This window comes from Astatotilapia calliptera, chromosome 18 (assembly GCF_900246225.1).
Source record: "Astatotilapia calliptera chromosome 18, fAstCal1.2, whole genome shotgun sequence".
Classification (NCBI taxonomy): Eukaryota; Metazoa; Chordata; class Actinopteri; order Cichliformes; family Cichlidae; genus Astatotilapia; species Astatotilapia calliptera.
Genome location: NC_039319.1, coordinates 29,494,789 through 29,517,322, shown reverse-complemented (window position 1 = coordinate 29,517,322; position 22,534 = coordinate 29,494,789). Strand labels below are relative to the sequence as shown.

The 22,534-nt window shown below is 40.1% G+C and overlaps 1 protein-coding gene across 10 annotated transcripts in view; it reads right to left on the bottom strand.

Moving 5' to 3' along the window:
* ctnnd2b (catenin (cadherin-associated protein), delta 2b) overlaps positions 1 to 22,534 on the bottom strand; it is a 240,231-nt gene that overhangs the window by 7,017 nt on the left and 210,680 nt on the right. For 7 of the 10 annotated variants that reach the window (XM_026149115.1, XM_026149114.1, XM_026149116.1 and 4 more), the window contains 6 exons: positions 19,039 to 19,221; positions 14,301 to 14,474; positions 13,072 to 13,222; positions 8,859 to 9,120; positions 3,598 to 3,691; positions 3,343 to 3,469 (listed from right to left, as the gene is read on the bottom strand). In XM_026149115.1, coding sequence (XP_026004900.1) covers positions 3,343 to 3,469; positions 3,598 to 3,691; positions 8,859 to 9,120; positions 13,072 to 13,222; positions 14,301 to 14,474; positions 19,039 to 19,221 — 991 coding nt within the window. The remainder of the gene's footprint in view (positions 1 to 3,342; positions 3,470 to 3,597; positions 3,692 to 8,858; positions 9,121 to 13,071; positions 13,223 to 14,300; positions 14,475 to 19,038; positions 19,222 to 22,534) is intronic. The other 3 variants (XM_026149118.1, XM_026149120.1, XM_026149123.1) reach the window with 1 other exon arrangement.

The following is a 22,534-nucleotide window of genomic DNA, read 5'->3' as shown; positions in this document are numbered from 1 at the left end:
GATGATGGGATCAGTGACGGTGACAATAAGTTGGATCTGGTAAGCCATGTCGGCAATTGATTTGGTGCTATATGGTTTGCTCTGATCTACAAATCACATAGAAGCTGCTGGTTATGATGCCTGTTTGTGTTACTGTGCCTGTTTCTTTGCCTGTTATAATCCATTTAGTATTGATCTAGATGCTCATTACTGCTCTATTGGCACAACAAATCTGTTAGGTTTTGTATTGTTGATTGTCATTTACGCTTAGAAATATTTAACCATATATGCTTAGAGGTTTAATCAATTGTGTCGTGATAGGATGTGTGATTTTTAGCAGGCTGCAAAGGCTACATTCTGGGAGCATGGGAAGAGGTCGTACCTTGTTTTATTGTTTTACGGTAGGATTAACGTAGCTATGTCAGTTTTAGTCTAAGTGCTTTTTTACATATAGATGAACTGTTGGATTTTCCAGACCAGCAGGTTAAGGGAAGTCGTTTATGGGGCCACACTCTGACCCCCCCCCCCCCCCCCCCCACCACACACACACACACACACACAAAGGCAAGGTACTCTTTGTGTGTATGTATATGTAGTATGTTAATGAACTTATGCATATTCATGTAACCTCAATAAAAGAGCAGTGTTACGGGGGAGCGGACGAGAGCAACTGGGGTCAAGCGAAGAAACGGCGTTTGTCCGGTTCTCTCCCGTGCACGAGAAACATGAAGAACTTTGCCTACTTCGTGTCTTGCTTGCTGTGTAATTATATTGTCTTCAATGTTCCAGCGAATAGGTTCAAGCTACAAACCTATCAAAATCCATTGTAATATCAGCATCTAAACACCCAATCATCGACTTTTATTGAAATGCATTTATTCCTATGCTGTTAAATACAAAGGAACTATTTCCTTTATGTGCATTTGAAAATGAAGAGTGAAATTAAAGAAAGGCTCAGTGGACAATCTGTGACTGCCTGCAAAATTTTACAAATGTGAAATGAGTCTTTATCATACTTATTTCTATTTTGCCGGTTTGTCAGCTGAAAGGCTCATAAATCCAGCCTTGGCTATTGTTTTTAAAAGTAGATGGCTAATACGTGAAAAATGTTCAAATGCTCTTGCATGAAGTCATTTGAAATTATTTTTGAATTATGCATTAGCTCACAGTTGGCAGCTGTAGCTGCCTGGCTCTGTGAATGACAATAGGACTATATTCTATATATTACAGGGTGGATTTCTATGAAACTTGGCAGTCAAGGTCATCATATAAACCTCACTGACTTTGTGATCACAGACTCCATCAGCAGGTTCCCACTTTTGGCTTTCTGGGAAATCTTGCGACACCTGATTGCCATTAAATTGGGCATTATATAAGAAACTTCTTAAAGGGTTTTTTATTATCTTCATTTCCCCTCCTGTAAGAAACCTGTATTGTTCATTTAAGCTCATTAAATGCTAAAATATCATCTCATTTTTCATTTAAAATGTTTTGTCCCTGGCTGTGAGTAAAGGCTGTGCCCAAATTTGACTTGAAGGCAATATACTAATTGTGCATTTCTTGTGAACTGCTTTCACAGTTTTACATAAAAAAGTAATAAGGTGGTTTTGAATTAGCCAATACAAAATATATTTCCTGTTGAAAACAAAAACTCACAGTATCTCTAAACTTTAATTTATTTCTTGACATAATAAGATTTTTAAGCCACTGTCTGCCCAGCTCTGTTAATGGCATCCAAAATATTAATACAATGGGAAAATGACCCATGGGTACATCTGTGGTGGGAGGGGAAGTACTAAGTTTGAAAGTCCAACATGTCCAGTCCACTAGGACTAACTCACATCTACACAGTGGATGATAATTGAAACAACTGGTTAAAGGAGATTAAACAGATTTTATAACTGAACACCAATTTAAATGAGATCTTAATGACTGACTTTGTGATGCCTTTCTCCTCCATAAACAGCTTCACACATTTGGCTTTCTGTCAAATCTTGTGACACTGTTTCTATTAATTCCCATTAAATCGCTGGTGCAGACATTTAAAGACTATATGAGCAATTTAACGCTAAAAGCGCGACATAAATGCATTGGGTGTTATTTTAAAATCATAATCACTGGAAATGGAGGAATTGAGGTTGCAGACGTGACATTGAGAGCTGTGAATATTGGCTGTGGTGATGATTCCTGCTGACCTACAGTTCCTTTAATTGCTCTTTGAGGCTGGCTCCAAATGATAGTTAATCCTCATAGACTGCCACATTATAGATGATATAAACATGTTTACAGCCAGATATGAAAAACTGCTTTAGTCATAGCAAATTTCACGCTTAATCTATAGGAAGGGTATTTTTTACTAATTGTACTATAAGCTTTAAAGCTGTGTATGAAGCATGTGGCCACTTTGGCAGGTTGAGTCTGATGCAGGCAGCTGCAGCTCAGCTTCACCTGCACTAATTAAAGCCATTAAACAGGATCTCCCAACAAGTGTTTTTGGTGTGCTGCCTTTTATAGTAACAGCTAGTCCACGAAGACTGTGCTCCAGTTGTGGAAAGTGACATTTTTGTACTTTATTTGTATGATGTGTGTGTCTGAGCGATGCATGTATATTATAACCAAACCTCCCAGCACTAATTATGCAACATTGGCCATAAAAAAGGAAAAAAAGAGCTAAGAGTGTTTTTGACTCCACTACTAAACACATCACTAATATATTCTCAAACACATCCACACTTCTGTGCACTTTAGGCACTTCTTCTGTCACACTTAGAAGCCGATGGATGAAATGAATTTAGTATCTTGTGAAAGGACACTTTGACAGCTGCCCCAGACAATCTATGCAAGCAGCAAACGGGCTTCACATGTTTTCAACCGCAATTCCACCACCCACGTAATTGCTGTCGCATTAATGTGAAAGCTTAGGCAGCACATGCACAGTGAGGAGATGCAAATGCATGTTATTAAGAGCATTATAATTTCTCAATAAACAATTGATAGCTTAGATAAATAAGTAAATATGAGGCACTCCCATTTTACATTGTCACGGGATGAACTGTATCGATGAATGCTCTTCAAGGGTTGTGTGTCTTACACAACGTGATCACTGTCAAAGTGTCTCCATCAGCCCAGAAACACGGAGGCCTTGGAGATGCTCATTATTATTAGTCAAACCTTAACTTAACACAAGGGCGGGAAACTTTTTTAGTGCAAGGATTTTCCTTGACAGCGGAGTAATTTACCAGTGGTCACTGTAGTGTGAAGGTTGAAGCACAGTTGAGATATATCGGAGCGCTGCTTGTTTGTACTGTACTGGTGGAAAGAGTGATGAATGGGAAGATGGGAGACGGGGATGTGTAGGCTCACCTGATCGATTGTTGGGCGAGGTCCGCACAGGAGAGATGGAGGGCGTACGAGAGGAAGAATAAGGTCGCTGTCTGTCTCTCTCTATCGTGGAGGAGGAGCCAACAAAATGGTACTGGGAATAGCCGTCCTGCGGGAGACCAAAGTGAAAGCAAATGAGGAGGAGAAGATTTGAGGCAGTGTTTAGTTACCTTGCAATGGTTTTACATGTAATTGCACAGATTCTGGATTTATATACCCAGAGTACAGAGGCTTTACCTTTTTATAGAGGCTGCGCAGGTCTCTGTATTGCCACATGCTGTTCAAGACTTGAGATGCAGCTTTCACCACTTTGGGACTATGTCTGGGAATTCAGCAGAGAGGAAAACAAAAAAACACAACGTAAAGCTCGACCGTCCTCTGCTCTGTTTGGGTAGACGCCGTTTTATAAAAACACCACAGTTCAGAATAAAAAAGAAAAATACACGAAATGGAGACACTAAACGCGCATGTAAATCAGCATCTCATGCAGCCTTCGAGGAAAACATCTTCTTCATCTTCTCTGATGTGCCACTTAAATGTTCATAGGACAAATTGCATAATTGTTTTTCTGATTGATTTATTAGCCAATATTTCATTCTGTTTCCCCCAAGTGACTAATGACTGTGGGTTTAATTGGCTCATATGGCATTATCAGTGCGTAGGAAATGAAACTTTATTTCTTCGAGACATTTTGATAATGTTGTTGTTTTGGATTCTCAGATTGCGGGCTGTGTAATTTCAGCAACACAAATAGGGAACACTGGAAAACTGTTCTTTGAGGAACAAGACAACTGAACTGGTACCTGTAATTTTATCTAAATGTGAGTCTAATAATAAACACACTACTAATTCGTTTTAGCCTGTTATCTATCATGGAGAATTGAATGCCATGTTAGGATATAGACATAAACAAAACAGAAAAAGCACACAGCAGGTGCAACATTTTTTCTACATGACAAAAATTAGAAATGTATACGATATGCAGTTAGAACAAAAGTGAGCTAAAATTACAGCTGAAGTTATGCTACATCATATTATCTATATCCATATTCACTCGCTTTTATCTGTAATCTTTGTCTGCACTTTAGTCATTCCTCAGTGCCAAAATCTAATCATAACACAGCTGACCTGCTGCTAAAACCAACTTAGCAGATGTCAGTAGCTGTCATCTAGGAATTTTAACTTTGAGAACTCCCACTCTTTGAACTTCTGGTTTCCTAGGGACCGCTTTTAAATCATATATCTAATTGCATTAGGGATGTGCCTAACTATTTGACTAGATGTTTAAGCACTGCTTCCTCTCTTAGCTGGCAACAACTGATAAAAATAACTCCCAAAAGGTTCTGTTCATCTGGACGTAGCGTTTTCAGTGGGAGAAACGTTCCGTCACTCATTCAAGTGACTTCTTCAGTCTCAGCTGACTGCAGGTTTCCCCAATCTTATAAACAGTACATTTTCACAATGACTGAAACTAAAAACCACTGAATGAACAATGGGCTGGGAGGTCAGTCTCTTGATCATTAATATGAAAATTCTGTACTATTCACAGAGTTGGGGAATGGCTGCAATCACAGCATTGTGAGATGGCGAAAGACGTACCAAAATGCAGATAATTGATTAAATGTTTCTCCCACTGAAAACGCTACGTCCAGATGAACAAAATCAACCTTTTGGGATTTGCTTACCTGGATGATTAAGCATGCATCAAGACAGAAAAAAATAAGATTTAATTCATTGCTGATTTTAAGATATTATGCAACCAATAGCCACTACGCACAGCTTCAGCCTTAGAAAATGAGACAAGAACATCAACGAGCAAATTCTTAAAAATGCTTGTTGCACTTTTTCAAGTTTTGCTAACGCTTGACTAGGGCTGAACGATATATCGCATTTGCGATAATATTGCGACATGATCAAGTGCAATTTTCTAACCGCAAAGGCTGCGATTATACTCTGGACATGTCCAAATTCATGGGCTGCATCCTCCTGAGGCCGCATTTGTAGACCGATTACGTCACAGCGACGTGCCGAAGGCTGTCCAAATTACTACCATATCCCAGAATTCATAGCGCGGCCCAGCCAAACTCCAGTTTCCAGCAATGGCGGCCGCTACTAAGTTTTAAAATTACTCATACTAATCTTTCTGGGTCACAAAATAAACTTTTAACATATTTTCAGGCGAGAAAGTAGTTGTGTAAACATCGAATATCTGCTCGGTTTATCAAGATATCCCATATTTGCAAAAGTGCTTCGACGTTTTCAGAGGCGTCTGCTACCCACCAGCTCGACAGCTAGCCGGGAGCTCGAGGGTTACTGATGCGGCCGAGAACGGCACAACTCCCGGCACATCATTTTCAGATCACCGCGGAGTTTCGCTGCTCGGGTTAAACGTAATATATAAGTCACTTAGACAACCTAAAAATGTTATTGTTGGGCTTTTTTCAGTGTTTTGTTTGTTCGTGAGTAAATCGGTTTGGCTGAGATTAAAGTTATTAGATTAGATAAAATAAAACTTTATTAATCCCCCGGGTGGGTTCCTCCTTGGTTTTCACACAGCTGACTAAACGTCAAACAGAAAACTTATTAAACAGAAGTATGAGACAGTCGAGAATTTACACCAGTGTCTGGTTATATTTTAGATAGCAAGAAGCAGACGGCCGAGTTTATTAAACTCCACCGAGACAGCGGTGACGCTAATCAGAACTAGACCGTCCAATTTCACGCCTTTAAATTTTAAAGGCGTGTTTGTGTGTGTGTTAACATAATAGCAATTGTATACAATTGCTATTATGTTTGCACTTTATGTGTAATGTTACTGACTGCAAAGATCAGTAAGATGTGTGTATTTTTTATTTATTAGTTTTATTTATTTAATATTATTTTTTAATTGAATGACTGTCTAGTAGTTCACAGATGTCGAAAAACTGAGTGTGGTAAAGCCACTGATTTTTTTTATGTATATTTCTGCAATCTGCACATTGTACTGACTTTCATTTTAATGTTTACACCAGGGTTCCTTGTCAGCACTTTATGCTCAGATGTTTGTAAGCTAAAAATAAACTATTGTGTATGTTCAAATATACTGTTGTGATTGAAGAAGTTAAATAAAAATGTCAGTCATCAATTCATGCATCACCTCATGTCATCATAACAGAGGTCTGTCTTCCAGGAAAGAACAGTTTAAAATTAATGTAATATAGTATTGGCCATACTATATGATGTATTGCTTGTCTTTGTTTAATAATACAGAAGACAAAGACCTTAAAAAAATAATCGCATATCGCATCGCAATCGCAATATTGGGGCAAAAAAATCGCAATTAGATTATTTTCCATAATCGTTCAGCCCTACGCTTGACTATTTGTTAGCGAGTATTTGTAGACAGTAAGACAAAAAGCAGACACACAGACCAGCAGACTTCTTTAGTATTTTGAAAGAGAAAATGAAGAGCTGTATACTATTCTGCAACACAGTCTGCACAGGCCAGTGGCATGGAATGAAGGTTGCTAATGTTAACAAATCTAACAATAGCTATAATGCAAACAATGGGGCGATCATGGCTCAAGAGTTGGGAGTTCGCCTTGTAATCGGAAGGTTGCCGGTTCGAGCCCCGGCTCGGACAGTCTCGGTCGTTGTGTCCTTGGGCAAGACACTTCACCCGTTGCCTACTGGTGGTGGTCAGAGGGCCCGGTGGCGCCAGTGTCCGGCAGCCTCGCCTCTGTCAGTGCGCCCCAGGGTGGCTGTGGCTACAACGTAGCTTGCCATCACCAGTGTGTGAATGTGTGTGTGAATGGGTGGATGACTGGATATGTAAAGCGCTTTGGGGTCCTTAGGGACTATTAAAAGTGCTATATAAATACCATTTACCAAATCTGTGTAAATGCAAAGCCATATACAAAGCAAATGCCACACATTTCAGTGACATTTAAAATAATATTTGGTTATTAAAGAAGCCGATTGTTCACAACTATCCCACAGATGCATCATTATATAGCGCAACTTCTAAAACTTAAACTTTACTTAAATTATTTCTCTCCAATTAATCTTTCTTGGTTAACTACAATAATAACCATCAACGTGACTATTAAACCCCATTTCTACTAGACTGCTCAAATACGTCCTACCATTTATTAATGTTTCAATCATAAATATCATCCATCTTTATCAATGCGCATGTATATCTCCAACCTTCTTTTCAACAATTCTTGAATGAGTCATTGTAAAACAGCTAACTGATCATCTGGTGAGTTCCACAGGGTTCTGTGCTGGGACCATTTCTATTTACATTCCCTTAGGCAATTATTATTAGCAGGCATAGCATACATTTGTTTCTATGCAGATGATACCCAGCTTAAGATATCTAACAACAGTTACTTAAAAAGCCTTCAATTCTACTTTTAGGAAGTAGAACCAGAGTAGAACCTTCAGCTTTCAGGCCCCTCTTCTGTAGAACCAGCTCCCAGTTTGCATTTCAGAGACAGACACCCTCTCTACTTTTAAGATCAGGCGTAACAGTTTCTTATTTGATAAAGATTATAGTTAGAGCTGGATGGAGGTTCTCAGTCATCCAGGTCATCGTAGTCTGGATGAAGCAATCCTGAATGATTCAGCTACGACTCGGCGACAGCCAGCAGCTTCCAGCAACCACTGCTAAATGGTTTTTCCCTGGTTTTCCTGTTTCTATAATTTCCAACATAGCAGACAGCTTTTGAGCATTGTACACGACATTTCGTGAGAAACCTCAAAAAGGCAGCAGCTAAACGTAATCTTGACAAGTCTGGCAAATTCGAGGATTTGTAGCAATGGGAAACTTCCATGGCTGGATCTTCAGTTTTATAGATGCTACCTTTAAATCCTTTAAATAGAATGAATACCTTTAAATTAAATAATTTGTATTGCTTTAGTGCACAGTACTGTAATATAACAAACAAAAGCCTCACATAGAGCAAAGTAGTTACTACAGCACAAGCTGCAAGCACTGTAAGATGTGGACGGTAAATATGTTTCGTTGTAGCAAGTTAAACAAGTTAAAATTATACTCCTTGCTCTGCGCCTCTGTGTTCTCTCTCTTTATAGACTGTCCAATAAAAACAATGTAGGTGTGTGGGTAAACAGACTATGCAGGGAGCGCACAGGGTACAGACTGGCCAAACTTTAGCTGGATCTTATTTTCTGTTGCTTTGACTGATGACTCACAGCACTAAGAAAAACAATCACACAGCCTCTGTAAACCTTCTCTCCTGTCTCAGCTCTGAGCCCCTTCACACCAATACACATCTATATTCCTACTCCTTTCTTATCCTTTTGATCAGTCCACCTGTTCGCATCTTGTGATTTAAAATGTGATCAGCGTATAAAAAACTATAAGACGATACAAAGTGTTGGTGCCTCCTCACAACCTTGACTAGTTAGATCATTTCTACCGTTTTTATCGTCACCTCCGCATCCTTTTAGTTTACCCCCTCATCAACATGGCATCGTCTTCCCATTCGGCTTACTTGTCTCCCTTGCTGCGGGCGATGCCAATGAGCTTCTCGATGCCGCCAGCGTCCCTCAGGGCTTTGGTGTTCTCCATGTTCTTGGTGATGACCTCATGCAGCGCGCAGCAGATAGCCGTGATGGTGTCATCCGACATGGTCTTCCCCACCAGCCCGCTGTTGCTGTTGGTGCCACCCCCTCCGCCTCCTCCCCCACCACTGCTGTTGTTGTTGTTGCTGCCTCCAGGCAAACGGTGCACCAGGTCCCTCATGGCATATTTACCTTTGGTGGGTGAGAGTGACAGGGAAAGTACGGGTGAGGTGAATAATATATGAAGAAGATACAAAAAAATGTAGGAATGGGAGCGAAACAAACATTTTGTGGAGCTTCTGTGTGGAGTTTGTGTGTTCTTTGTGTGCTTGTGTGGATTTTCTCCAGGTACTCTGACTTCCTCCCACAGTCCAAAAACCTGCATTTTAGGTTAACTGATGATTCTACACTGTCTTTCTCTGTTAGCCCATTATTAGCTGGGATGAGCTCCAGTTCCCCAACAATAGGTGTTATGGATGGGTTGACTTAGGGAGTAATTAAAAATAAACTGACTTATGCCAGGCCTTGAATTGATCAAAACTTTACTTTTTATATGCAAGTTTGTAACCAAATAGTTAGCCAGTTACTGCCAGCCAGCCCTCTTCCTGCTAAAACTGGGTTTAAATCCTGCACTTAGTCAGAAGCAGGTATGGGGCCAGCTCTGTCCAGCTTCTAACAATGCAACGAACTTACAATATTGTTGTGTTGACTTTACAAAGTAAAGACTTTCACACAGGAGGGACAGAAAGCCTATAACTTATTAAGAGGATTCAATTCAATTTGTTGAAGTTGCACAGCTCCTTCACCTTAAACAATTCCTCCACAAGAACAACAATCCTGATGCTCTGCACTAAACTAATGTTGAAACTGATTTCTTTGCTTTGCTTACATCAGAGCTGCTTTTATTTTTGCTATCAAGGTAGAATGCTCAAAGTTTTTGTCTCGACTGTACAAGTCTAACAATTTTCTTATTTCATTGTTTCTGAAATCACCTGTACCTGCTGCATATAAAAAAAAAATCTGCAAGACGATGCCTACTCCTAGGCAAAATACCTACTTTGAGTGCATTCACATGAAGACACAAAGGTGTAACCAATGTAAAGGCCATTCTAAAGACTGGTTTTAATAAAGCAGTTAATATTAGGTTTGGTAAAGAAAACCAGACCCTGGTCCAGCATGCACATTACCCAAGTTTGATGTGGAAAAGGGAAACAGTAGAAGACATTTGCATCTAAAAAATAAATGTAGTATTAATATGTATTCTGTTCTTCTAACATATTCATCAAACATTATGTGGGAACTTTCAGAATCCCAAAACTTGCAGCAAAGACAGTTTTATTATATTCTACTAAATTTACCCAGTAGAACAATTACCAAAATGTGTTGAACTTTAATCATATGCATTATAAGCTAACAGTAGACTTAAATCTAGTGTAATTTCACATTACTTTCACTGTAATTTCTACTATAGTACAGCATATATTGTGGAAACAGCTGTAAGTCAGTTAAAAAAGCACAGGAAAATAAAAAAGTCACAAATATCAAGATATTTTTCTTCCCTTGTTTTGTTTTTTAAAGAAAGAAGCTTCTGAAAGCTGGAGCTGACTACCACTGAGGTAAAATTGCAGCCTGGCAGGCCTGCTGTCAGACACTGATGGAAACATGACCACGTGATCTCACACAGACTGACTACATTTCCCATGACACCTGAACACTGCTGTCAGGAAATCTTGTCCGCTCTGCTCTCTGGTCTCCATTCTGATTGGGTCATCACCCTGGGGTGGCGGCGGTGGTAATGGTGGTGGTGCTGGGGGTGTAGTTGCACGTCATGACTCACTGACAGTTTGCATGCAGACTACATGTGTTTTACTGCTGCTGTACATAATATATAAGAAGAAACTGTTACTAATTTACAATAAAACTTTACTATTTCTACGTCGTAGCAGGAGCGTTGAGGGACGGCCATGTGACCAGCAAGAATAAGCAAAACCTAACTGGACAAATTTTTGGAGCATGAGCAAAGGAAGAACTCTTTACATTTTTATCCACATCCAGATCAATTTCTTCAATACAGCAAAGCAAGTGATGATGCAGTGCTGCTCTAGGTGACTGCAGTGATACTAGCTACTTCTATGACTGCTGCAGAGAAATGATCTGAAGCATGATGTGCTGGAAGACATGGATAACTGTGAGCACAAAGCACTACTACTATTTTAAAATACACATTTAGTTTTAAGTGATAATTAAGTGAAAGCAATACAATGGCTCAGGTCAGATTTTTCTAACTTTTCCTATTTTACAGATCAAAAAATCAATTATCTCTAGATAATCGAAGCAATCGACAAATAAACTGGTATAACCAATTACTGAAGTTAAGGGTAGATAAGAACCACATAAACACACTGATTTAGCTACTGCCACAAAATTGCAGTACTGGAAAGATTCATCAGTCATTTTCACTGCTCAAATTATTGTTAAGAAAAAACGCTGAGATCAACAGAGAAAAAACGAAAAAGGCTAGACTGTAAAAAGGAGTTTCCTATTGTCACAGAATCATTTTAATTATATTTAATTGTTTTGTTTTTTTTTTAATTTTATGGCTCCATCAGCTGTGGCGACACCTTAGGAAATAAGGCTGCACCTGGAGGTACTGCAGGTATTGCAACTAAATATCACAGCTAGACGGAAACTCCCCAGAACACGGACTACAGATGCTTTTCTGCTCTCTAATTTGACCAGGTAGAAAAAGACTAACACGAAAGACATTTCCTGTGTATTTATTTATTATACTTTATTTATTTTTAATTAATTCCTTTAATTCATTTTGGAGGGACAATCTTCAATAATCCAAACAGTGAAAAGAGAAGAAGAAAGAAGAAAATACTAGAGTAGAAATATCACTGAACATCTAAAAACAGATCATTAAACCGCAGCAATTCAACAAGGCCAGCTACAAACTTTAAAGTAAAACTAGACAAAGAAAAGAACAGCTGTGAGCCAATGCACAGGGCACAGAAAACAAATCACAATAAAATTAAACCCCCAACAGTTCACTGGTCCCCGGTGATTCAACACCGTAACTACGCCTGTGTCAGTGACTCACTAACTCAGCTTGTTTATTGTGGGAAGTGATTCTCTCATTGCGTGTGAGAAGAGCACCTGCAGAAGCAGAAGAGTGAATATTGTTAGTGCTAGTTATTGTTACTCACCGCGCTCAGCTGTAAAGTGCGTGGATAAGCTGATGCTGCAGTAAAGTGATAAGCTGTCATGAACTGTGTAACTGTACTGGCACTGGATTGGTTTAACATTCTGATGTGCGTGTCTCTGATTTTTTTTTAATTATCATGATTGATACCGCTATAATTACAAAGATATAAACACACTGGGAAGTGAACGTCTGCGTTAGTTGGCTCAAAGCAAACCTTTCACTGCAGATGCTATTAATATCTGCTGCTGACAGCTCTGAGGCCTCAGCTACACATGTGTTTACATGATAAACTGCATTAGAAGCACATCACACAACATGGCTGAGGGGAAAGCAATGTGTCCTATCACAATATACCTGCATGCCCCATGGCAGCACGGCAGAAAAGTTAACATTACAGCCTGCACATGGACGCTTGCATTCACACAGAGAAACATCACATCGACCATCAGACGCTCAGCATCAGGGAATAAGTGGAAGGAAACATGTGGTGGTTGCTATGGGGACCAGTAGAAAAGCAGAGTTATTACAGACATCACCTAGTCTCAAAGGGAACACGTAGCAGTAAACGATCAGTCCAAGAAACACTACCTTCTGCTTACAAAGTAGAAACAAATTTAAAGACCAATGATGCACTATGTAATATTTTTGCAACTTTTATAGATGCTAAACATGACATTTAAACATGTCTGCAGAAACCAATATCATAAGGATGTACTGAAGCAGGGGAGTAATTCTCTCAGTGCGTGAAGATAACTAGTCTACAGAGAAATTTATTTTTAATTACTCCCTAATATCCAGAAAAAGACCATAAAGATGTTATTCTTCTCCACTGTCAGAGTGTGTTTTTGCTCTCGAAGGTTTGTTTACCCCGTCATCTTTTTCAGACTGTGTAGATTTGTTTGTATGAACAGGTGGGGGCGAGTGTGGCTACTCACCAATTAGCTCCTTGTTCCTGATGTCCAGAGCCATGTTTCTCAGGGCTGTAGCCACAGCACAAACGACCCTATCATTGTCTATCCTCAGTAACTCCACCAGGATAGGGAGTCCTTTCTCTTTGCGCACTGCAGCTCGGATATAGACGGACCACTGGGCAGGACAGGGAGAGGTGGACAGAGATGTCAGAAGACATTCATTTGTATCATTTTTGCCAAATCCATTTTCATTTTTTCGGAACCACAAATTGTCATATTTGGATAAAAGTGCCAAGCTATCCGCTAATGCTAACAAGCTTGGTTAGCTTGCTGTACACCTAAACTGTACACATAAACTGTACACCTGTTCTGCACAGACACACATACAGTTAATTAGTGCTAAGAAACAAACTGATAAACAACCTGATAAGTTATATAAAAATTACCCATGAATTAAGGCTGCGCCTTTCAATGACTTGCTTTTGAAACTCTTAGATGTCCATTGCAGGAACTGCATTTTTTTTAGGCTTCTGTTTTGTTGAGGTTGCTGCTTTGCCCTTATCCGTACCGCACAAAGAGAAAACAGGTAAATACGTCAACAGTGGAAGTCACAGTGTTCCCTTTCGCAAGGTGTAAACAACTTCGTTCTGTTGATGCCAAGAGGTTACATCCTGTTTTCTTTCGTCGTCCTCTCTAAGCAACTGATGGTATAACTGTGCCCTTTGACACGCTAGCAGAAGTGATGTGGGCAGTAACAAAATGTGAAAGCACATGATCAAGACACAGACGCAAGCGTAAACTGGGGATGTGTCTGTGAAGGAGATGACGGGTCTGACTCTTGGGGGACAGCATATTTAAACCCAGGATTAGTGAGGCAACAGGTGCTGCACCATCATGCTGCTCATCAGCGGTGTAATTAACAGCAAATTATACATTACAAATGCTTTTAACTTTGAATTAGTGCTTTAAAAGGCAATTTTCTTTCTTTTGCATTTATTTTTACCAAATGCTGATTTCAGACACAATGTACTGAAACTACTTGTTGCTCTCAGGTAAGAGGAAATCTTAAAGGGCTAGTTAAATGATAACATCATTCTTCATCACAAAATCAAAAGAATATCTGAAGTGGTTAAGCTTTTTATATTATTATATTATTACTTTCAGAGTGTTTTTGGCACCTACTGGAACTTGGAGAGCATCTTGCAGATGCCATTTAGTATCTGAATGATTCAGCCACTGCACTGCATTCTTACCTTCCAGCTGCCAGCAGCTAGATTCTGCAGAGCCCCAGCTGCTCCCTCCAGGGTGTCTGGGTTGGAGCACTCAGACAGCAGTGTGAGGTAGGGCTTAACGATGGTGGGGTGCCATAACATCTGGATGCCTTTCGGGGGCTCCGCCAAGTCTGGAAATGGGCCGACGCCGTCCCACTGCGGAAGATGACACATAATTCAGAAAAGAAAAGCATTCAGAATTCTGTGAGGTGAGGTTTGACAGCGGTGGAGTGCCAGCACGGTCTCCTCAGGCAATAACGGGAGAGGAGAAGGACGAGATTCACTGTCACAAGCAACTTATGACCACTGGCAATTTTTTTCCCCACTCTCATCGGTGACTGAAATCTCACATCTACTCCTGCTTGGATGATGTTTTTTTTTTTAAAAACACACAGATACTGTATATCAATAATAAATGTGAAAAATCTTTCAGATGCAGGAGAGCTCACAGTAACGCTGCAACATAATTAACAAATGAGTAGCTGGTTCCATATTTTCATATGCAGCACCATTAGTTTTTGAAGCTATAAGTAGCACTATATTTTAAATACAGATTGGGACGGGCTTTTATGAAATCAATTTGGGATTATAGAATCACATATACAGTTTACTACATGTGGCATGTTATTAAATTACTGGGCATTTCATTTTAAAACTATTAAATAATGCATAATTGCAGAATAAACACCACACCGCTGTCCTGCCCATGAGTAATCGAGTATCCCGTGTTATAAATGCAGCTGCAGCTTGGGCTCATGAATGCCTGAATACCAGCTGTTTCAGTCTATCTCAGGCATGCAAGAAATACACATCCCATTGTCACTCACATGCTAACTAATAGTTAGCACAGAAGCTCTTCAGTACAAGTGAAGACACAATGTTAGTCAAAGTAAGCTGAGCGGCCACTACAAAAAGGTTAATCAGACATTTAAATCAACACCACCTAGCTAAATATGGATATTTTAAAGAAGCTAACAAATTTAAGCGGCTTAAGCTAAAGCTAGCTAGAGCTCAGAGCCAGACAAATGGGCTTAGCAACAGTTATAGTTATGTTGGTAATTGCTTAATATTTTTGTTTTTCATAACAAAAAATACAATTCTCCCATTCTCTTTGCATTTGTTATAGTCTGTGTTATAATGCTAACACATGGCACTGAAAATTTGGTCATTTTTCTTCCCGTGATTTCTCTTTCCCCGTCTTCCATCGCTTCCTTTTGTCATTTTTAGCATCTCCTTATTCCTCTCTTCTCTAATTACCCAACAGTTGATAGAGTTTTTTTCCCTCTCCAACAAGCTCCCCAATCGCTCCTTCATGGTAATCATCCACAGCTGCACTGGAGTGGAGAAACACACATGGAGGGGAGAGAGAGGCCTGATATATTATTGTTTGGAGAGGTTATGATTTGTCTCTTTACGATCTGATCTCAGGGTTACTTTTAAAATCCTTCATCTCCCTGGTTCTGCCTGGTTTGCATGCGAGTTTGCAAACGGTTAGCTCAACAAATTAGTTAAAGGCCATGGCTCATTGCTACCATTTATAAAGATCTCCTCTCTCTCTTTCTGCCTTTCCTAGAAATGACAGAGAGAAAAAATAGGAGCACGCAGGGCTAATGAGCAATTCACCCACCGGAAGTGCCAGAATTTCAATCCCTGCAGCTTCACTAGAAGTGGTAAAAGACATCTTCCACTCAACCAGAATGTGATGCTGATTGCTTATTAGCATGACAAGAGGTTAGAGCCTTCTCCAAGGCAGCCGTTTGGTTTCTGCCAACTAGAAGAGCTCTCACTTTTTAACTAAACAGAGGATGAAACAGATGGACAGAGCCTGGAAACTCAGAGGCACACCAGCATCTTTAAATCTGGAAACGGGTAGTAAAGACATAACGTCCTGATGCTGCTAGTTAGCATGAGTCCCTACTTCACACTGATACCTGTTCGTCTTAGAAAATCAACAGCAATATTTTAACTGAGGGCAGCTGTTATAAATGTACGTTGGTGGTAAGTAATACCATTTTTATGAACTTTATTTCACTAGGAAATGTTACCCATAAAATGTAGTCTTTTCTGCGAGAGGCCCAGGATACTGTTTTGCAACATCTTGTATCTTGGGACTTACATTTAACACAATGGTATTAAACACTAACCACTCTCCTATCTGTGCCGACACATTGTTACTTAGGTTTAATTAGTGTAGCATGGACCCCTGTCAGAGAATACCCACTGGTACAGCCCAAGCATTAAACAAACCATAAAAGAAATCCTCATAAAGGAAGGCTTTTATGAGGCCATTAAAATTCTATATGTGATATCTGTGTGGATTGAGCGGGGGAAGAACAACAGGCAGAGAAAGCGATAAAGTAACAGGAGGAAACCAAGACTGGAAGATAAACCAGTAATCAAAGTGCCAATTAAAAACACCAGGACAACACAAAGCTCACAGATACAAATGTGATTGTTCTATAGTTCAATTATCAACAGATCAGATTTAATCCATTCACAAATAATTTGTTGTTTTTGTTTCACCAGTTCAACTTTAAAGTCCTTTTTGTCACATTTTTCTCTTTTTCTGTGTTTTCTGATAATAATAATAATGGATTGGATTTATATAGCGCTTTTCAAGGCACCCAAAGCGCTTTACAATACCACTATTCATTCACTCTCACATTCATACACTGGTGGAGGCAGGCTACAGTTGTAGCCACAGCTGCCCTGGGGCAGACTGACAGAAGCGAGGCTGCCATATCGCGCCATCGGCCCCTCTGGCCAACACCAGTAGGCAAGTAGGGTAAAGTGTCTTGCCCAGGGACACAACGACCAGGACAGAGAGCCCAGGGATCGAACCGGCGACCTTCCGGTTACAGATGCGATTCCCAACCCCCTGAGCCACGGTCGCTTAAACAGACCCTCTATTTAGAAAATCCAAATGTTGCCCCTAAACTGTTGCCCCTTAGCATCATCACGTCAAACTGCACTCTATGCTGCAGGCGAATGAATTTGGAATCATCATAGTTTTTTATTGGTGAAATTAACACTACAAAAAAGCACAACACAGAAAACGTCTGACACTAAAGATAACAGCAACTTGAGCTAATGTAACTATCTAGCCATCTGTCACCTCTGCATGGTGGCTGCCATGCTCCATTTGTTGATGCTTCCTAGAGTTCACATGATGGGGACTCGAAGTCCTCTCCTCTGCAATGAGGCAGTAATTTGCATGCTTGACTTGGATTTTACAGTTACGTTCCAACACTTCCACTTAACTGAGATATAATAAATTGGGTAGTTTGTAATGAGAAACCTGTTTGCATGTGAACTAATGCGCTTCACCATTTGATTCTGGATGTCTGAACAGGGGCATTGGTTCTAGTGTCCCCAGTGCTTGGTTTGTGAAAATACTTATGCAGTCTACTTTATCTTCAATAAAAAAAGCACCTTCATCCATAGTTCATATACATATATATATATATATATATATATATATATATATATATAAACTGAAAACACAAGCTGTAGATCAGCCACTTCAGATACAAAAAAATGCTAGTCACTGGTATCTCAAGTCCCATTTTGAAGTCTTGATTTTAGCGTCTAAGGCCAGAATTACTAAACAGCACAGGTGCAGGGAGTTCATCTCAATATCAAGCACAAAAAATATGACTTTTTTGTAGTAAATACTGTCACAATTAGCAGTAATTAGCAGTACATTTTCCAAATGTAAATAAGTCATCATGTAAATATTCTCCCCCCCAAGAAAGAAACTCACAGAAATAAATATGCAACAGGGAAAACGTGCAAAAATCTTTAAGTTCCCACCTCTTACCTCTCTTCTCCCTGTAAATGCCAACAGTACTTTTTTTTTTTTACAAAACCCAGTCTGCGCTGGTGGAATGCGTTAGTAAATCAAGCTGTTCGTTGGAGGTCAAAGGGACCACATTTAGACAAAAATGGTGGAATGCAAAAACTTTCTGCCAATTTATCTGGTTTTGAAAAGAAGCAGTCAAAGGGATCCCTCAAAAAATATTTCAAAGGGTTTTAATAGCTGTAAAATACAGTATAATGTAAATAATACATAAAATAAATAACGCATTAATCATATTAGCCATTGTGCAGACTTCACCAGGTTGATTTCACAGATCAGATGAGCAGCAGCAGAAACTTTTTAGCATAAGTCAACAGGTAACTGTCACCTTTGATTACTGCAGCTACTTCCTTCTTAACACACATGAAAGTTTCTAAAAGTACATGTAAATCTCCAATTTCTCTAGACAAAATTTGTGTCATTTGCATCAGTCATCTTCTTGCAGTTTGGAAGAGCTAAGGGTGCGGCTGGCTGAGTAGAGCATGTAAGAGGCAGGACACAGAAATATTCTCACATGGGTGCACTACGTACTTCAAAGCTTGAGTGTTTAATAATAAGGTTGCGATGCACCTTGGGAAAATGCCTTTTTGTTATAGACTAGCTTTTGGAGCCAGTCTTAAATGGTCACGTAAGGGACTGCAGATATTTATTCAGCATTTTTAGCTCTCGTGGTCACTGCTCAGTGTGATACCTGTGTATGTTAGCATTATCCCCAGATTTGTCAGGTCACTCAGGTCTTTCCCTTTATCAGAATACTGTTCAGAGAAAACAGCCACCATGTATTTGTCACCACAGTCATAATCTATCAGATTGTTATATGACAATGAATGCTGACCAGTTTCTCCATTCTTCTGTTCTCACCTGGTCATGTCCCTTCTTTTTCTTCTTCTTCTTGCCCCAACATCCCGAACTCTCTGCGTCCTTCCCTCCAGTATCACATAACAAGCCGTCCAACTCTTCCGACCCCCCCTGCTGGCTGTGAGAGGTCTCCGCAGCCAGACGGTACGACAAGTTCCTCAGGATGCACACACAGTTCTCTACAGTCTGATGGAGGGAGGTAATGAAAGAGACAGAGAGCAAAAGAGAAAGACACAGAGGTGACGGACAGAAAGATGGCCACCACTAAAACATCCCCAACCAAACTCTGGACCGGACTGTATACACAGCAAATAAACTCAGATAGACACACATGCAGCGCACATAATAAAAAAAATAAAATAAACACACGCACGCTAATCCTATTGTTGTGAGTGTCTATGCAGTCAACAGTCACAGTCTTTGATCTTGTGAAGGATTTCTGCGGATTAAAAACTTCACATCTACTTGTGAAGGGCCTCCACTTGACGCACAAACTCACACACAAACACCCACACAGCTAGAAACACAAAAACACCATCAAACACACATGTATCTGTGGCACAGAAACATATACACATGGATGCAAATGTGCTCAAATAAAAGCGTGCTGAAAAACTCTCGCTAGAGATGTTTCTGTGTCACTGACCATCTGGATTGAGTAATACATGGTACACTCTAAAAAAAAAGACTAGAAAACAAAGAAACAAAATGAAAGTTTATTTTTAAATCAAAAAGGCTTGAGATCGCTCCCTATTGCTGATGGTGAAATCCCCAAATTACACTAAATCGACAAAAATTTTCACTTAATTCAATTAAATTCTGGTGAATTCAGGCGTTCCAATTACTTTCATGGCCACAGATGTATAAAATCTGCACCGAAGCATGAAGACCAAAGACTCTACAAACATTTGTGAAAGACTGGGTCGCTCTCAGGAGCTCAATGACTTCCAGTGTGGTACACTGGAATGTGAAAGTGAAAGTCCTGAGTGTCCATATCACTCAGGACCTGTCATGGTCCTGGTCACATTAACACCCTGGTTAAGAAAGCCCGGCAGCGTCTCTTCTTCCTCAGAAGACTCAGGGACTTTCATCAGCCACTGAAGGTGCTTAAGAACTTTTACTCCTGCACCATCGAGAGCGTCCTGACGGGAAACATCTGGACCTGGCTTGGAAAACAGCACCAAGCGGGACAGATGAGATCTGCAAAGAGTGGTGCGCTCGGCCGAACATATCATTTGATCAGAGCTTTCTGACCTGCTGTCCATCTGCACCAAGCAATGCAAGACCAAAGCAAGGAAGATCATGATGGACCTCTCCCATCCCAACAATGGACTCTTCTCACTTTTGAGGTCTAGGAAGCGCTTCCACTCCCTTAAGGCCAAAACACAGAGAATTGGGAGGAGCTTCTTCCCCCAGGCTATTCGGGTCCTGAACCAGGTGTAGGACTGCACGCACTCTGTTTATTTGCACACTTCTTATAATGTCTTTCATAAATTCTTATTTGCACATTTTACTGTAAATTTCTAAGTTAAAATCTGTAAATTTTGTAGTAATCTGTAAATCTGTAAATCTTACTGTGAATTCTTACTGTCATTTAATGGTCAGGCATTGCACAGCAATAAGCATTTCACCACGTCATACTGCATATGGTTACTAGACTTGTAGTCAGACCGCCTAGACCAAGACCAAGACAATACCAAGACCAGAGGGTATCGAGACCAAGACAGACTGAGTCAAGACTAAGAAAAAGTCGAGACGAGACCGAGACAAAAAAGTCTTTAAACTGCAGCCAGATTCTGCTTCGTTTACGAGTGCGATGCACTCGCACAGCCCTCCTCACCCGTTTCTACGGTCTCACAAGAACGAGGGATCCGAGACCAAGACAAAACCAAGACCAAAGTCCGTCGAGACCAAGACAAGACCAAGACCACGTAAAAGTGGTCTCGGGTCTCGAGACCACGACCAGTCTCGAGACATCCAACTCTAATGGTTGCGTGTGACAAATAAAATTTGAATGTGAATTTGATAGGATGCCACTAGTGCAACACGTACCGTCGTGAAATTTCCTGCCTACTAAATATTCCACAGCCAATTGTTAATGGTATCATATTAAAGTGGAAGTAACCTTGTGGATGCTGAGGCACATAGTCGCCAACTTTCAGTTCAGAGTCAGTCACTACAACTTTCACATGGCCTTCACATTAACTCAACAACAGTGCGTAGAGAGTGCAGTGTTGTTTTAAATTGTCAAATCATTTCCCCACATATTCACACTTATTGCTGAACGTCTTCCCGTCTTCTTTTTGTTCCTTCTATATCCAATGAAGTGATTCATCTCTTGCCAATATATATATAATTAGTCCACACATTGAGCACTGTCATAGCTCAACTGACCTCAGCCATGATCCTGGCAGATCATCTCATCTAGACGCCAAATGACATTACCTCATTACTTAGCTTTCTATACATCCAATCGGCAAAATTCCCGTAGGGTGCGTTATTTAAGCATCTTCAATTGATCACAGTTACAGAACATCTGCAAGCCGCTGTGCAACCCACCTCTAGAAGAAGAAGAAGAAGAAAGTGTGTACATTATTGTACTTTATTGAGCCCCGTGGGGAAATTGCTCTCTGCATTTAACCCATTCACTCAGTGAAGCAGTGGGCAGCCATTGGGCGCCCGGGGAGCAGTGTGTAGGGACGGTACCTTGCTCAGGGGTACCTCAGGGTAGCTGTTAAGGGGAATCGAACCCCCGACCTTCCGATCATGGGGCAACCACTCTACCTACTGAGCTATCCCTGCCCTACTGAGCTATCCCTGCCCTACTGAGCTACCCCTGCCCTCTACCTCTGCTCCTTATTTCATGCTGTATGTGACTTAATATCTGTTATTAATGCTTGCTGTGTTCTGTGTTGCATTTTACTGTTGCTGTCCAAAAACAGAACAGAGCCACACTGACAGATATGAATTACTGCAGACTGACATAACAGTCTTCCTCTCACTACACCTGACACTCAAAAGAATACACAAAAGATTTTTTAAAAACTTTTAAACTTCAGCTTTTCCAGTCATGGCTCAAAGTTTCCTGAATCCTGTTGTTGGCATTAAATTTAAAAAATGTTTTTTCACAACTATATTGAGTTAAATGTTTAAAAATAGTTCAAACTTCTTTGGACAGTGAGTTATGTTTATGTTATGTTTATGTCAATATTATCTTGGATTAGGGTAGGCACCAATTTTAACAGGTCTGAAACTGGTTCACAACAACTGAGGTCAGATCTTTGTACTGGTAAATGTTTTTTTTGGAGTATTTAAACAAATGAATGAATACAGGGATCAACTGATTTGCAAATCATTAAATCTTACACAGCTTTTTGGATACAGCTTGTGTGCTGTGAATGTAGCAACAAAAAACTTTAACCTGTGCATCATTTTTTGCAGCGTATTTGTGGCCTGCAAGCTTTGAACATGATTGAGAGTGATTATGCATATACAGTGA